The sequence below is a fragment of the Elaeis guineensis genome, chromosome 2, assembly GCF_000442705.2.
Source record: "Elaeis guineensis isolate ETL-2024a chromosome 2, EG11, whole genome shotgun sequence".
In the NCBI taxonomy this organism is placed as follows: domain Eukaryota; kingdom Viridiplantae; phylum Streptophyta; class Magnoliopsida; order Arecales; family Arecaceae; genus Elaeis; species Elaeis guineensis.
This window is the reverse complement of record NC_025994.2, coordinates 104,887,452-104,904,194: the sequence shown is the minus strand read 5'-3', so window position 1 is coordinate 104,904,194 and position 16,743 is coordinate 104,887,452. Positions and strand designations below refer to the sequence as shown.

Genomic DNA, 16,743 nt, shown 5'->3' with positions numbered 1-16,743 from the left:
AGAAAGGTAGAATATGTAAGTCATTAAAGAGATATAATATATGGTATAATTACTTTTTTGATATGGTCTTCTTTATCTTTTACTTTTTTTAAATTTTATATGAGACATAGGATCAATTCATAAAATTATTAAGGCCAATTTTGATATTTTTCAATAATATATATACATGCCTAATAGTTTTTTATTTTTTTGTGGGCCAATTGATCCCATCCGTCAATGCTCATTGATCAGTTGCATTGGTTGTACCATACATAGAGATTGAGCACTGCTAATAATAAAAAAGATTAATGAAAATCTTCTTTCTAATTTTCTAGATAATTTATGAAATTTGTCTCTATTTTATATAAAAAATGGATTGAAGGAATCATCAATGAAGGAAGATGAATGAAGGAGAGGATAGATAGAAGATTTATTCATCATCTGAAGAAAATATGAAAAGATTGATAGGATTGATTTTCTTTTCTGTTTAATATAAAATGGATGAATGAAAGCATGAATGATATTTATATAATATTTTTAATTAAATTATTATTTAATAAAAAATATATTATTATTATTATCAATTTATGATACTTATTGATACTAAAGAAGTTGGATAATATATCAACTTATAATTATAATTTATGATTATACAAAGATTATATATTTATTATTTAATATAATTTAATTTAATAAATATCAATTAGTTATGCATGAATTTGTTTTTTATTTATATTAATTATATATATCTCATTATTTATAATTAATTTAAATAGCTAAGTAATTTTATATATAATTAACTAAAAATAGTAAAAATAAATAAAAAAATGAAGAAGTATTAGGATGTTATAAAAAAAATCAATGAGGTAACTTTGTCAATGCAGACATCCATCTCTCATATGTCTTGTCTATTTTTTTTTATATCCTCTTAAATTTAGAGGATACAAATAAGCGGATAAGGATAGATGGGGAATCATTTTTTTTATCTATTTTTTTTAAATTTTTTAAATCAAATAATTGCTGAAGGTCATCCATCTTTTCAGCTCTATCAATTCTCTCTCTTACGACTCTAATTAAATATAGGGTTGGATCCGGTTGGTCTTGATAGATATTGCATTAATACTGACAGCAATTGCAAGTTTGTGACCCAAGCATGTTGGCTGAGACCATGGATGAGTTTGGCTGAGCCACGGCCGGTATGGCTTCATCATTTCTTCGATGGGATACATACTCACATGAAATATATGCAAACGTGGAAGGACAACTTCTCCTTCTCCCCGTTTAATAGAAACACACATGTTCCCATCAGCGGATGCTTTTCAAAATTAAGGCGGCATTTAATCAGATGAAGTCCACCACTCAAATAATTGCAAGGCACGTGTCTCCGTTGGAAAACTATTTCCTAGACTAAATGCGGGCCATCAATCACAACCGATTCTTCCCACGGACTCCATTCGTCAAGCACGCATCATGATTATAATTATGATTGGTGACATTTTAACCATACGATGCATGTAGTATAAAAAATAATTTTTTTTATCCATGATCATCAGATTTGGTTTATATCTTTCATGTAAAAAAAAAAAATTATTATTTTTCATGATATACATCGTCCAATCATACAATAATCACTATGAGATCTGTACAAATAGATAAAAAAATATTTTAAAATATTTTGAGAACTGTGTGATGCATGATCTAATAATTATTATTATAAAAAAAAAATCAATTATTTTTTTATACGGAAGATGCAATTTGATCTCATTGCTATCAAACATGGCTGGTTGCCAGCAATTGGCCCTAGCAGACTCCACAATCACCGCCAACCATCTTGGGCGAACCAACCAAAGGTTGGTGGACTATAGGTTTGTGTCACTGTACATGGTTAATGGTAGCCCCATCATATTATAATCGAGAAGGAGCAAAGGATTTGTGAGCTTGCATCTAGTGGAAACAAATGTAACATCCCTAGCCATGAATTGCCACCCAGAGCTTTGTCTTGTTGGTCCCCACCCTCCCCCGTTTCCAGCTCCTGGGCCCTGCTATGCTGTCCAAAACATGCAGCGCTGGGTACAGAGGAACCAAGAAGCATACCGGATCGGTGATTGACAGGCTGCTTGATTGAGTGACATCAATTTCTGAACCAACCTTTGAACGCCAGGCCCAGGACCTGGGCCACCTGATCACCTGAACAAGATCAAGAATTTTTCACGGCTGGGAAATGCACCGCAACCAGAGTTGCGTAGGAACTGCACTTCGTGCCCAAGCGTTTCCAACCTTCGCATGAATTTTTCATCATCTCATTTTTCCTTTTTCGCGGTGGTGCAGGGGTTTTGGAATATTGAGAAATTTAAGCAGAACCATGTAAATTCATTTAAAAAAAAAAATAGTTCTTTTTTTCCACCTTTTCAGACATGATGGAAGTGCCACCTACCAACCAACTTTGAACCCTGAACTCCCAACCCTAGCGTCAACCAGCCGATCTAAAACCTGTTTATGGTTATTTCTCAATCTTTTCTTTCTTGTGGACCTATTTTTTAGTAGCATATATATGGTGATTCAATGTTTATAGGAAGTTGGTATAAACTGAACATTTGATAAGAAAGCCTTGTATTATTAGACAAACATCTAACCCGTGAAGTCTATTCCACTTTTCAGAACCACAGTATAAAGTGATTCAACGTTTTATGGTAACTTTGTCTTCTCGAAATTTATTACTGGGCGAATTAGTTCGCCCCAGCTATGTTTTCCCATCAAGTTCTTCTCCAGTTTGAACACCTGAATAAAATCTACCAATTAGACTCTGCTGGTTGCCTGCCCTCCCCTCAGGATGTGCCGGAGAGAGGTTCTCAGTTCAATCTTCAATGGTATATTGCCCACCGCATTTCTTAGAAAAATAGAAATATCCTGAAAGCAAACTTCATCTATCTAGAAGATTAATATTAATACAGATATTGTGGTACCTGCTTTTCCTCCAAGGTTGTATACTTTGATAGCACCATGAAGGCAGGAAACTACATGGATGGAACATTCAAACAGTTTAACAAATACTCACCAACCTGTAGGATTTGGTCACTTAGCACTGGCCTTACCAAGCATGGCATTCACAGTTAAACAACTACGAACAGGAGAAGTTTGACCTCACAACATCCTTTTTTTCTTTTTTTTTGTGCCAAAATCAAACATTAAGGCAGTAATTTAATTAATCAAAAAAATGATGGAGACCATCCTCCAAGACAAGCCGCTTCAAGGCATAAGTCAATGTTAAATATGTGATGCGGGCCTTGAAAAGATTCAGGTATCATCCAAAGAACAACACATCAATCTATATATATATTGCATCGTTGAGGTTTTAGTGCCCAATTTAATGAGGGAGAATACCTCCCACGCAGAGGAATTGCTGAAAGTGTTCGTACAGATTCGGAGTCATCGAGAGGCCCACTCTTCAAAAGACTTTCTTCCTAGCTTTCATCTTCATGAACCAATGTGGCAGCAGCTGATCTTCGAAACTTGAAAATGCTTAAAAGATCCCTAGGACACATTAAGTGCCTATGTGAATCTTAAAACATACTTTTTAATAACACATGAATAAAGCTGTTATCCCTAAAAAAAGAAAATTTATGGGTATGTTTAGATGCACTGCGAAATCATGATAATTGATGATTTTAGATGCTTTTTGAAATTACCAGTTTTGCAATGCTGAGTATTTGGTCACACAATGAAACTTTATAAAGCCTTCAAATCATGATGCCACATTTGTCTTCTTATAGCCTGTCAATGATTTTCTATTTTTGAATGTTGTTTTTCTTAACCAAACACCTAAAAAAACTCCAATCATCAAAATCCAAAACATTTCCAAATTGAGAGAAGGATGTACTCATGATTTTGAAATCCAAAACCTCCAGATGTAGCCTAAGGTATGATTGCCAAGAAAGACTTGGTACTGACCAAAGAACAGGCAAAAGACGAACAAAAATAACATAATTCAACTTGAACAACCATAGAATACGATGCAAGTTTTTTCAGTTATAAGATAGACAATCAGTAAAAAACTTCTTCAAATTTGGAATAGATGCCGATAGAATCAGAGGAAGATACCATGCAAGAAATCATATGCAATGCTGGAGTGGAGCCTCAATCAAGACTGTTCAAACAAGTCGGAAGATTCTATAACAAACTAGGCCTTTGGAATGCAGGTGGTAGGCTGTCATGAGAGCTTTGCTAGGTCTAGTTTTGGACTTACATAATTGTGTCTGCATGCTAGTTGTCAAATGAAATAAAAAGAGTATAGTATGTCTTTCGGACAAGCAAAATTTTAGAACTTACATTAAATTAACTCAAAGATGACTTCATCAACTTTTGACCCCGCAAGCCATTCCAAAAATCACGAGCACTCATCACCTTTTTCCCTGGGAGCTGCAGCTCCAGGACCTGTTTAAAACCAAAGAAAAAGAAAAATCAAAAAAAGACTTCATTAAATAAAGGTTTTGCAAGTTGAAATATGTTAGAAATGTTAAACACCTCAAGCCAAGACTGTCCAGCACATGGAATCAGCAATTTACTGCTGGAGAATAGTATCTCATTTCCTTCAGCCTCTCTGTCACAAGCACTACAAACTCTCGTTGTAATTAACTTCATCTCTAGCACATTGGGATGACCATCGGTGTCAATGACTTGAACCCTGGCTCGAGTTCCTGGCCAACCTGCCAATGCTCTTACCTAGAGAAGTTGGTTTGTAATCACTACTGCCCCAAAACATGTACACAGGTCGTGAGACTTTACCTTGTTGTGTATTAGTTTAGCATTTTGGTCAAATGAAACCCATGATTCCTCTGAAGTTAGCTGCACATTGGGCCAAAACAAAATGGTTTCATACACTATAAATAAAATGAAGGACTTATCCAACAAAATAAATGGTAAGATGTTGCACTTTGCAGATTTCTTTCTGGATACTCATCAAAACTTGGTAATGATTCCAGATGAAGAAAATCAAAGTTGAAAGCCTCCAGAAACAAACATCTTTTGTTTGTACCATATGAAAGAATAAATGGTAAGATGTTGCAGTAGGCAGATTTCTTTCTGGATACTTGTCAAAACTTGGTAACGCTTCCAGATGAACAAAATTAAAGTTTAAAGCCTCCAGAAACAAACATCTTCTGTTAGTACTGTATGAAGGACACATCTTGTGAACTAATAATACTTAAAAATTATAGAAGTTCATTTTCCTAAAACATTTAAGACATGGAAATATTCTAGCTTCATGTAACTATTCTGGCATAGACCACTTAGGATTGGAAACTCATAGGTACTCATCGATTGTGTGAGGTGCTTATTACACACGTTCTTGTATATGTAAGCTCATACAGAAAGATATTTTAATTGGCTATTTGCAACCTTTTGATATATGGTATGTTACTTAGCCTCTTTATTAATTGTTTCATTTCCCCATAAGTGTTTGATCGACTGGTGTCATGATGAATAGGACTACATGGACAGATAATCTATGTTATCCTGTTTTCTACTTTCTCTCTCTTCTATTAATTCACTCTCCTGCTTCTTCTATTTCCTTCTTTATTTTCCTCTCCCTTTTTTGTTCTTTTTACATTTCTTGAGAGAACTTTATCCCATGTATGCTGAAAATGTTTGTACTTTTAATGAACTAGAATTTCTACCCCATTCTATACAAGGATATTAGACATTACGATCAAATTACTTCACCTTTTTTAACCTCAATATCAATTATATGTTTTCCACTAGATCATTCATTGGAGTTTCCATTGAAGTCCAAGTGGAGGAAGAGGCTTTTGCTGAGAAAGAGGAACCATGGGAGCATATCCCTGATTTTAGTCCACATCATTGCAACATGAGTCACAGGGAGTCAAATTAGGTGTTTGGAGGTTTAAAACACTAATTTATACTGACTAGGATATTATTTGCTTAAATTAAATATTTACTTGATGAATAGCTGAGATTTTATATCACTGTAGTCCATATTGGCCTTCAGGTTTTATTCTACTTATTACTTATTTGAGTCATCATGCTTTATCCCAGTCAACCGCTACTAGTCCAAATCAGCTTTCACATAACCCAGGCAGCCTTGCTGGATTCTCCCTTCCTAAAAGAAGAAAGGAACATATGTCCCCTTACCACCCATGGACAAAAAGAAAGGGGATCAGATTTCCTTTTGGTGAGGTGAAGATCAGGATGGACAAGGAGAAGATAGCAAAAAGAACATAGGATAGACAAAAGAGGGAAATAAAGAGGGAAAGAAGGAAAAGGCTGGCAGCATTTCACACCAGCTCATGTTCCTCTTAGTGGCCCCAACTTAATAATTTTTTTCTTCTTTCTATTTTTCAGAGAAAGATGGAGGATGTGCATAGGATTAAGTTGATTTTTTAGTTCCCAGTTTCTAGCGGTAGTTCATCATGTCCCTATCTATATAATTTAGAGGATGATGCATCAGGAAAAAAAAAACAGAATTAACTTGAAAGAAATCTAGGATAGTGAATATGCTATGCTGAGTCCAAAAAAGTAATTGCTGAAACCCAGATTGAACCCTTGTCATTGAAGCCCGACTTAGGCAGAAATTTTGATACACAACACCTGGCAAGCCTATAGACATTTTGTGTTGTTGATATTCATATATGTGCTCTTAGAGAATGTGTAAATTCCCTGACTTGGAAGTGCCAAATAAGTTAAACATTTATCATTTACTCTGTCGCCATAACAAAAATCACTTGTGGAAATCTACTAACTAAAACCCTCTTGGCCATAGATGTAGTAAAAAGACATTCAGACTACTTGAGGGCCTTTTAAAATTTTACTGGCCATCAGTTGCGACTAATTTGAGAGTCCAGCTCACGTCATGGCCCGGTTAGCATCAAACTTTTAGTTCTCAGGTCAAGCGCAAGACAAGTCCAGCCAAAACTAAAATAACATAATGGCACTCTTATATAACTATGCTCTGAGAATTATTTTTCCAGGATAGCATTGTCTTGTTTAAATACATAAGCAACGTACATGCATGTAGCCACTCTTGCATATGTATATTTCTATACTACCATGTTGATTTTTTTTTAAAAGTGAAGTTCTTTTCAGAAGGTACTAGAGTGTCAAATTCCTGATGCAAACTGATGCATTTGAGATAAATCAATCAGTATATTTAGCAAGAACCTCATCAAGAAAACAATTTATGTAGCTATTATATTTAGTACATGGACCATGTAAAACAATCCTAAATGAAACTTCTATTCACTTGTTTTTCAGAGGAAATCAGTAATTACCAATAATAACTAAAGTTAAAAATGAAAAGACCAGACACTAAAATAAATTAAAGGAATGTTCTAATGCAAACTTGAGTAACATATGTTCCATAAATTACCTTAGGTGCCAGAGTTGCTTTTGAGTCATCCTGTGGCTGAGCTTTTAGTTTTGCAGACCCATCAAGAATAGATGGAAGTTCACGAATCAGAAGTTCTGATCCTATAAAGCAAAGAACAACAATTACAAGTGTTCTGAAGAGTAAATAACTAAATTTGTCAAATCAGTCAATTTTCCAAGCAACAAATTGTTTCATTACCATAAAAAACTAAAATCTTGGTATTTATCAAGCTTATGAGACAATAGAAGCTGCATAAATACAAGGTTACATTTATGAGACATTTATTATTATCATAAAGAATTTGGGTCTTAGTTTGCTAACAGCAAGCTTCCTGTTATATGACATGCGACTACAGTAGAGAAATTTGCACCAATATCTTGAACACACACACAGGATTATGGTTTGCTAGCATTCATGTGCTGGATTATGGTTTTCTTTCATAGGACAGATGCATTCATGTGCTAAGTTGGAGAAAGTGGTCCATGACAGAAGAAGGAAAAAGTGACAACAATTTCATGGATGCTGCTGATTTGAAAAGTTGGGTGTCAAGTTGAAATGCGGAAAGTTATGGAGGAGATGCTAGAGCTGGGAGAGGAATAACAGACGTGTTTTTGGAGGAACAAAAGTGTCCTGTGATTTATCCCCCTATCTCCTGCAACACCTATACCCTGAATTGGTATTACTTCTGCTACAGATGACATCCAATCCTACTGCCAATTGCCACTGCTGCTAACTGCTTCATGCAACCTCCACCCTCTAGGTTTCAAGATGATAATCTCCTATACTTCATCAATCTCCTTAAATCCCATTAAAAACTTTTTTTTTCCACAAATTAGTTTCCTCTACCTATGTTAGTGTTTATGCATTCAGCCAGATGACTTCAGCATCCAATTTCATCAATACTAACCATCATGATGTCATGGTGCTTGGGCAAGCAACATTGCTAATAAGGCCTACAAAAGTGCAACTTGAAGACTATTGCAATATAGTAGAAGCTCAGCAACTGCAAGCTACATCATCCTCCTCTATAGTTGAAGAAATAACATTCCTTTGTGACATCATAATCAATTCATTGAGATAAAGATGATACGACCATCTAATCTTCACCAACACTAAACAAATATTGACCAATTGACCATGCCCCCTCCCCACCCTGCAACAAAAAGGAAAAAAAAAAAGTACATGGACATGGTGAGCCATTAGGCCAGCAAAACACCTAAGCAGCCACATCAGCTTTCATCAACACAGTCATCTTGTGCAATTTGTTCTTCAAGGTGAATCCACAATGCTAGATGGCCACTATAGTCCTTTACTCAGACAGATCCACTCAAATCCACCACAATCATTATGTATATATTAACTAGATAAAATTTATCAATCGAAAACATGCTTACATAAGTTAAAGGAATTCGAAATGCAGAAATAGCAGGGTCAAAAGAAGCAAACATGATACCCCATGTAAAGAAATTACTTGTCCCATAATCAAATAAAAATGGGGTATAAACTGCAATGAACAGAAAAGCATATGTTTAAAAAAGAACAGAAAGAACATCCGTACCTATATTAAATAACACTGCAAGCAACTCTGGTGCCTACACAGAACACTGAAAGATCAGCTATAAAAAGTTTTAAAGATTTCATTTATCAGATTCACAAAAATAGACATAATCTATATTATTTGAATTCCATATCTAAATGCAGCATTTTTAAGTTATACCTCCAAAACCACTGTCTCGTATATGTATATGCCCTTAACTAAGGCAAAAACAAAGGCTAAGCAGTTATCTGAACCTCTGAGGTCATATGCCACAAGCATCATATTGACAAGAAAGCACCAAAGATCATACTCAGTTTCATATCATTGAAGAATTAAAACCAGATATTTGATTTAAGCAGTAATATCATTTTTAGTGAATTAGCATATTAGCCATTCCCCCCAAAAACAGGAGTTCATCAAAGGAACTTCAGGTATTACAACAATTTTTTTTTTCAATTAATTTTCAGCATTATGCTGATGCCTTGGTCTTGGAGTCTGACTTTACAGAAAATTAGTGTCAAAAAATTCCACTTTTATTTGTAGATTAGGTCAGAAAAGCTTTGAAATAGTTAAAAGTTCTCTTCAGGGTAATTTGGAATTCTTTTTTGGATGAGCATCATGAAAACCCGACTTTATCTAAAGTATTTTTTATTACAGAAAGGTCATTATTTAAGGGGTTAGAAATAGAACTCAAGCTATGAGAGGGAACATTTTCTTCTTGTAATTAAATAACTTACAAAATTTAAATAAATAATACATGCTTTTCTCATTGATCAAACTCTAACTAATAATGAGAGATAAGTCACATCTTGATCAAAGCCAGTTCTATGCTAAGCTTTGTCCAAATAGTTTGTAATATATCTTTATGTTATACTAGTTAAATTCATAATATTTCACATCAGTCAAAGAAAAATGAAATTAAATATCTAGTTGTGATAAGAATTTCAAGATATTTGAATTTGGTTGCCCTATTATCAATATGGGGAACAAATGAGTGATTGTCCTGCTTTAGGGCTCATTAAATTTGAGCTGGGCCTGAGGCATGTTCAGATTAGCCTTTGAAATTTATACGTAAAAGCATAATTTGAGTAACTTTAAGGTATCAACAGGTCTGGTGAGTTGGATCAAATTTTGCTAGACCTCACCATAATGGGTAGAAAATTGGAGTAGAAACATAAGAACAGACCATCATTCCAGATCTGCTGTCTAACCTCCAAACCATGGATTATTCAGATCAAGTTGGCATAAAACAAGCCGGGAAACAAATCCCACAACTATTCTTAACCTTTTTTTTGGGTGCTTAGGGTGGGGGTGGGGAGGGGGGTGCTATTAGCCAGCAAAGATATTCAGCAAAGGAATGCTATCACTACCAGAGATATGCCAGGCACAAAACTTAAGATGTGGATCAAATGTTGTTTAGAAGAACACTAATAAGTGCCATATTAACTCACTCATCTAGAGAAACTCAGCCAAAAGAGAATCCACAAAATTCAAAAATCTTTGTAGGTTACACAAGCAAACATCAACATATTCATCATGGACTACATAGAAATAACAGATGGACAAGAAAATTTTCATAAGGGACCAGACAACAGAAGGCCTACTGAAAACTATAATGAACCACATAAGACAACAATTTTTCACATCTGTCCAAATAGTATTCACTGCTACATTTATTCTGACAACAAGAATGTAAACTTCATTGCATTGCAATTCAAAAGCACTTTTGGTTACAAATTCTCCGGATATTACTGCAAAAAATGTTCAACTACAAATGATGTATAAAGAATAATGAATGATACTTCACTGTGAACCATTTCCAAATAGTATTCACTGCTACATTTATTCTGACAACAAGAATGTAAACTTCATTGCATTGCAATTCAAAAGCACTTTTGGTTACAAATTCTCTGGATATTACTGCAAAAAATGTTCAACTACAAATGATGTATAGAGAATAATGAATGATACTTCACTGTGAACCATTTCCAAACAGAAGAAGTGGTATACCTTAATAAAATCATCAACTTCCACTTTTTCATAAGCAATGATTGGTCCAGCATCCAATGCAAGAACAGTATATGCAATCGATACTCCTGTTTCGGTAACGCCATCCTAACCAGACAAACAAAAAGCATATATGTGCAAGTTTCTTTTTTTTTTTTTTTTTTTTTTAAAGACTGGATTATAGTAGTAAACTTAGAAAAACCTGCAATGCTCTTTGAACAGGAGCAGCTCCACGGTACAGAGGCAGCAAACTTGGGTGAATATTAACAGTTCCTGAAAAAGAAAAAAATCAAATGAAAAACCTTATGCATCTGTCTATTCAAGTACTACTTTTTCCCTTTGAAAATTTTAAGAAAAGGTTCACAAATAAGTATGCCTTATGTACAGTAGACCAGAGGGTATCTAATGTACTGTAGTTTAATCAATTTCAAGATTTCCATGATTATATTCACTAGAATCAGCCTAAAAACATAAGAATGGGCCAGCAAAAAAAAAACATAAAGTGTAACTATGGCTGGGTAGTGAGGTTGCTCATAAGGAGTTTTCTGACATCCTCACACTTCAATGATGTTTTAATCAGAACACTGGCAAATATGAGGGGTTAGGAAACATATTATGAGAATCCTGGTTTTCCTTTTCATTTAGAAAATATCTCTTCTAGAAAGTCCTTGTTCAAATCAAAGCAGGCTGACACATTGGTCAGACTTTACAGTAGCTGATATATTGCCTAGACTTTACAGTAGCAGACCATATCTGCTTCCTCATTCTAAATGAGAAGTTGGCCAAATTTTGAACCCAACCTTCTCAAATTTCTGGTTTAAAACAGTGAAAAACTTAGGTATGTCGCTCTATTACAAAAAATTCTCCTAATTGCCAGAAGGATGAAACTAATTGTATCAATTACCTTCAGTAACTTACCACTAAACAATCATACAATACTATGCTCAGGATTGTTCCCCTGCTAAAAATGAAACTTCATTATTATCTCTGCTGCACATTCCATCGCTGAGATTAAGTATAAGAGATAATATCCAGAAGCCCTTTATCCTATACACAGTACCAACAACTGCAGTTTTTAGGAGCTCTACAAAATTATAAATTCAGGTCAACATTGTCCAGTTATCAGACTCCAACTCATTATAAATGGATCATTAAGTACTAATCCTCCAATATCTCTGTTGATGTATCCCTATTCTTCCACCAGCAATTATATCTTAGTTGGTCTTTTCAACCAAATTCATATATAAAAACCATGGTTTGGAGATGTATGCATGACCACTTATAGTAGATTTTCCATAAAGACAGCATACAACAGCCCCTAAAAGATCCAGAATGTTAATTGCTGCATACTCAACATGATAAACCCAAAATCTAAACATGCCATGACACCACAACAAAACGACAACAACAGGGATGCAGGAAAGCAAATAGCATAGCAACATTCGTAGCCTATCGTCCATAGAAATCACTTATCTTCTATAAACAATTAAATATGACCATGTTGGTGAAAAGAAAGAGAAAAGGAAAAATTGACAAGCTACAGGTCCTTGATCTCCTTTGAATCTAGTTTATTTATGTACATCACTCATTTTACTGACAGCTGTAAAAAATAATCAAGTCATCAGCTATCTTCCATTGTTAGTTGGTGATTTCAAGTTGAAAAATTATCAGCTTGAGTAGCTCGAAGGAAACACGGCTTCATATATCAGTGAAGGAGTTAAAAGAACTCAGTTTCAAGTCCATTCAATAACCTCTTTGTTTGGTCTTTGAAATTGAGTAGGTTTAGGGCAGAATTAAGAATCAGGAATAAGAGATGAAAGATAATGAGATGAGAAAGGAAGGAGAAAAGTAGAGAAATACAAATGATGGAAAAGAGGAAAAGGAGAGAAAGGACAAAATGGGAAAGACACAAGCTTGTTGGGGGCCATGTGTTTCTAGGTATCTGTATTAAGTTATTGGCATTGATCAGCTATAAGAGGGATAAATATTTGCTATGATTGAGAATCACATATGAAGAAAAACAATTCTAACCTAAAACAGGCATCCTGGACTTTCTTAAAGTCAGTTTCTAACCAGTATGGCAGCATGCTGTAGAATCACTTATGCTGAACTTAAGAAGAATATAGTAATGTACTGGTGCAGTAATTCTGATACACCAATACAGATAGCTATAATGGCAACAAATTGAGAAATTCTGTTTCTCCACAAAAAAAACTGAAAAAAGGATCAGTAACGTACTGCTATAACTTACCACTTGGTGGAATCTGAAGAAACTTCTGAGGTAAGATATTCCCATATGCCACTGTAACACAAAGATCTGGACTCAGTGCCCTCAGATCACTTAAAAAGGTTTCCTGTACCAAGATGATGCAAACCCAAAAGACCCTTCATGTATAATTTGAATAGATTTTATATAAAACCCAAGAAGAAATGAAGAAAATGAAGGCAAGGCACAAGATGTCTACATTGATATTTTTTAAAAAAAAAAGGGGGTCAGGTGTTCTGCTATATATAGACAAGAAAATAAATGTAACGGTATATGACAAGACGAGCAATTTGGATTTTGTATCAACATTCTATCTAACTAGCTTGTTTTTGGAGGGAGTCCATTATGTAACAAAAGCACTAGGAACACAAAAGCAGGATTTTAAGAAAGATTAAGGGCCTGTTTGGAACTTTGGATGTTTGGGCCCTAAATCCCATGGGATTCATGGCCCAACCACCAAAAATATTGGATTATAATCCACCTTTTGAGTGGGCTGGCCCGAATCCTATAAGAAGAAGAAAATGATCTGCCGAGGTGATTTTTTTTCTCCTTATGAGATTCGAGCCAGCCCACTCAAAAGATGGCCATGGATATTTGAAAACATAGGCCTCACCAACTTATAATCCAAAACTTTTGGTGGTTGGGCCACGAATCCCATGGGATATTGGGTCCAACCATGCAAACAGGCCCTAACAAAGTTGGAGTCTCTGAGAAAATCGTTCATAAGATAATATTAAGTTTCCCCCTACTATGGTGGTAAAGAGTTTTGTGATGGAGCTTTATAAACAAATGTTGCAACACATGTTTGGGCATATAATATCATGGCCAGTTATAGAGGCAGCTTTTTTGTAATTTTTCTAGCTTCTACCCTATTATAAACAGCCACCCTAGGTTATTTTGATCATCTTCCTAAAAGATAAGGCTTATGGCCATATGGCACTTCTCTAATCCGAATTGTATCTTCTCCTAAACTTTCGGTGATTGCTTTTGGAATGATAGGGTAAATACTGTTTTTAACAAAACCTCTTTCTAAAAATTTGATTTCTCTTGGCAACATGGTTAGCCTGGACATTCATGTCCCAAATGAACCATAATTATCAAGTTGGTAAAGTCCTTGGTAGTTGGACTGGTGACCTCTGATCGAATCCCACCTTCACTATGTTTTGAGGGTTTAACGGTATTAAGGGAAGGGCTAACTCCCGTTGTCTAGCTCATTGACTAAGGGGGCTTCTATCAAGAGAAACCAAAAAAAACAAAAAAACAAAACAAAAAGGAGAGTAATCATGAGGCGGTAGGTGCACTCCTTGGGAATAGCCCTTGCAAGCATGTATGTCCAAGATGCCCATTGTGGACCACTAAGTTCCTAGAGTTCTTGTTAGGATTCCTACAATGAACATCCCAAACTAGAAGCCTTTCCTTATAGTCTGAAAACAGCCTGGTTAGATCATTAAGTATTTTAAGATCCAAAACTCTCATTCATTTTTTTCTGGACCTTGTTTGAACATAATATCAAGAAAATTAGCTATTGGTGCAGTATACTTGCTTTATTATTTATTTATATTTTTATTTTGAAGATTATTGTAGGATCAGTATGGTGCCATTTCTAAAGACAGATACCAAACAAAGAAATGGTTGGTACTGAGAAGAATCTAAGCAATCCAGTTAATGTCTCTTGCATGGTTTTTAACAACCGCTGATTGCCTGTAGCTATTAACCATTCAATAATTACTGACTCTTTGGCAAGGGTTATCACTAGGAAAGAGACAAGCAGCAGCCATTTATTGAGAGATGCATTTAAAAGAAACATCCATTAGATAAGCGCACATTGGAATATGAAGAGATGGTATTATCATAAAAACAACAGAAGAGCATCCTTTGCTTTTATAAGTAAAGCAAAGATTTTTCTGAGATGGAATATTCAAAACTAAGTTTTTTGCAAATAGACATGAATTCTAAATCTCTCTTTATTTCTTGGCTATGCTGAGCCTTATTGCTTTTTCCTAGTTAAGAGTGTAAGTTATTGCGGACTGAGAAAAGTTGCACATTATATGATCTGAAAAATATTTGCAAGAAGCTTCCAATATTTGATCAAGGCCACCAAGTAGTACCTCTATCTTTACTACAATTTGGATCTGATGTATGGACTTTTCTCCCCACTGATTTCTTTGCTCTGATTTCAAGCAGCAATAGAAAGTGATAAATTGGAAAAGTGATTTGGATGCATCAGGAAGAAGCCATGAGTATAGGTCATGAATTATTCTTTGCAATGGCATGACACCAGTTGAGTAAACCAAGGTGTTTATAAAGAGGTCATCAATGACATATTATTACAATTAAGAAAAATCAAACAATTTTCTTCAACAAAAATCAATATTTGTTAAATCCTTTCAACGTGAAACTCGAAACACAGCGGACAGGTAAAGAAAAAGTTCCATCTAAAATTGCATAAAATTTCTGTCAAAGTGCATATACCTCCCCAGCTCGTTCAGGTGTGAATATGAGATCTTGAGGGAATCCATTGTCCAAGGCATATTGTGCAACTGGGGATGGCATCAGCTTTCTACCCCTATCTCTTCCAGAAGGCGGCTGGGTAACAATTGCTGCAAGCTAAACCAAATTACTCAATTTTTGTGCCTATCAGCTAGTGAGACAAGAAGCCAAACAAGTTCAAAATGCCAGAGAGGAACAGAACAATGCGATCTCAAACCAAATTCTTGTATTCATAAGAAACTGGCTACCAGAGAAAAATATGCTGTGTACTGTTGAATAAAAAACTTCTCTTTGAGCACTCTTGTAAAACACTAGCGCTATCGGATTCCACAACAGAGAATTTCCGTTTCCTCAACCGCGATGTCAGATTAAAGAAAGCATACCTAAGTGTTTTCTTTTATTAAAAAAAGACACACGCACAGCAATATCAGCTACAACAGAATCAATTATTTTACAAATGAAATCAAAAAAATCATGATTTTGTTGGAAACAAAAAAAAATACAGCCAATTTTTTTTTCCCCTAACAAAACAAAGAAGATCGAAGTGAATGCATAAAATCCGAGAGCAACTGCTGGTTTTTAAGTTCAGAGTAATGGGAAATTGGGGATCATCTTAAACCTGAAAAATAGAGTTGGAAGCTTTCGATGCATCGAGCAACTTGTCAAGCACAGATGCCGATACCTGCAATCGGATTCGTTACCGGCGCACAACCCACCGGAAAACCAGAAATATTTTCTTTAAATAAAAAAAAGAAGACAAGAGAGACCTGAGGGGAACCCAAGAAGACGAGATTCTTCTTCTTGTTGCTCGTAGAGGGAGCTCCATTGGCACAGCAGCAAAGGAAGCGGCGTAGCAAGAGAGCCGAAGGCCGCATCCTAATTCTTTTCTTTCCATCGTCCTTGCGACCTATGGGTTCGATTTTGTTATCCGTTGGTATGTTTTCCGAGCTTGTCGATTAATCTCTGCCGTCCATATGAGCTTCCCGTTCTCTCCATCACCGTCGCCCACTCGTGCATCAACGGAGCACAGACAGAAATGACAGATGGCGGAGCAGCATTAAAAAAAATTAGACCCAATTTGAA

General features: G+C 35.3%; 1 protein-coding gene across 4 annotated transcripts; it reads right to left on the bottom strand.

Annotated features, from left to right (window-relative positions):
- Positions 1-3,157: 3,157 nt before the first annotated feature.
- LOC105045796 (uncharacterized) lies at positions 3,158-16,606 on the bottom strand. 4 transcript variants are annotated; one of them, XR_832140.4, is made up of 13 exons: positions 16,428-16,606; positions 16,280-16,342; positions 15,643-15,777; positions 13,156-13,258; positions 11,107-11,177; positions 10,908-11,012; positions 8,919-8,952; positions 7,361-7,461; positions 4,762-4,821; positions 4,501-4,698; positions 4,306-4,410; positions 3,666-3,798; positions 3,158-3,582 (listed from the first exon to the last, which is right to left on the bottom strand). XR_832140.4 is itself a non-coding variant. In XM_010924213.4 (12 exons), exons 1-11 carry the CDS (start codon positions 16,533-16,535, stop codon positions 4,312-4,314), a joined length of 1,077 nt encoding a protein of 358 aa, XP_010922515.1. In that variant the 5' UTR covers positions 16,536-16,605; the 3' UTR covers positions 3,158-3,582; positions 4,306-4,311. The 4 variants fall into 4 exon arrangements, 2 of the variants coding, with proteins under 2 accessions (XP_010922515.1, XP_010922507.1); XR_003801694.2 differs by having other exon boundaries at positions 3,666-3,750; XM_010924213.4 differs by lacking the exon at positions 3,666-3,798 and having other exon boundaries at positions 16,428-16,605.
- Positions 16,607-16,743: the final 137 nt, after the last annotated feature.

Bases quoted from the DNA above. Each gene is read 5' to 3' on its own strand.
- LOC105045796 (XM_010924213.4), bottom strand. From the start codon at position 16,535: ATGCGGCCTTCGGCTCTCTTGCTACGCCGCTTCCTTTGCTGCTGTGCC. The intron at 11,013-11,106 runs GTTTTTCTAAGT...TTGTCTGGTTAG, and splicing joins CTGTTCAAAGAGCATTGCAG to GATGGCGTTACCGAAACAGG. The intron at 4,699-4,761 runs GTAAAGTCTCAC...CAACTTCTCTAG, and splicing joins CTAAACTAATACACAACAAG to GTAAGAGCATTGGCAGGTTG.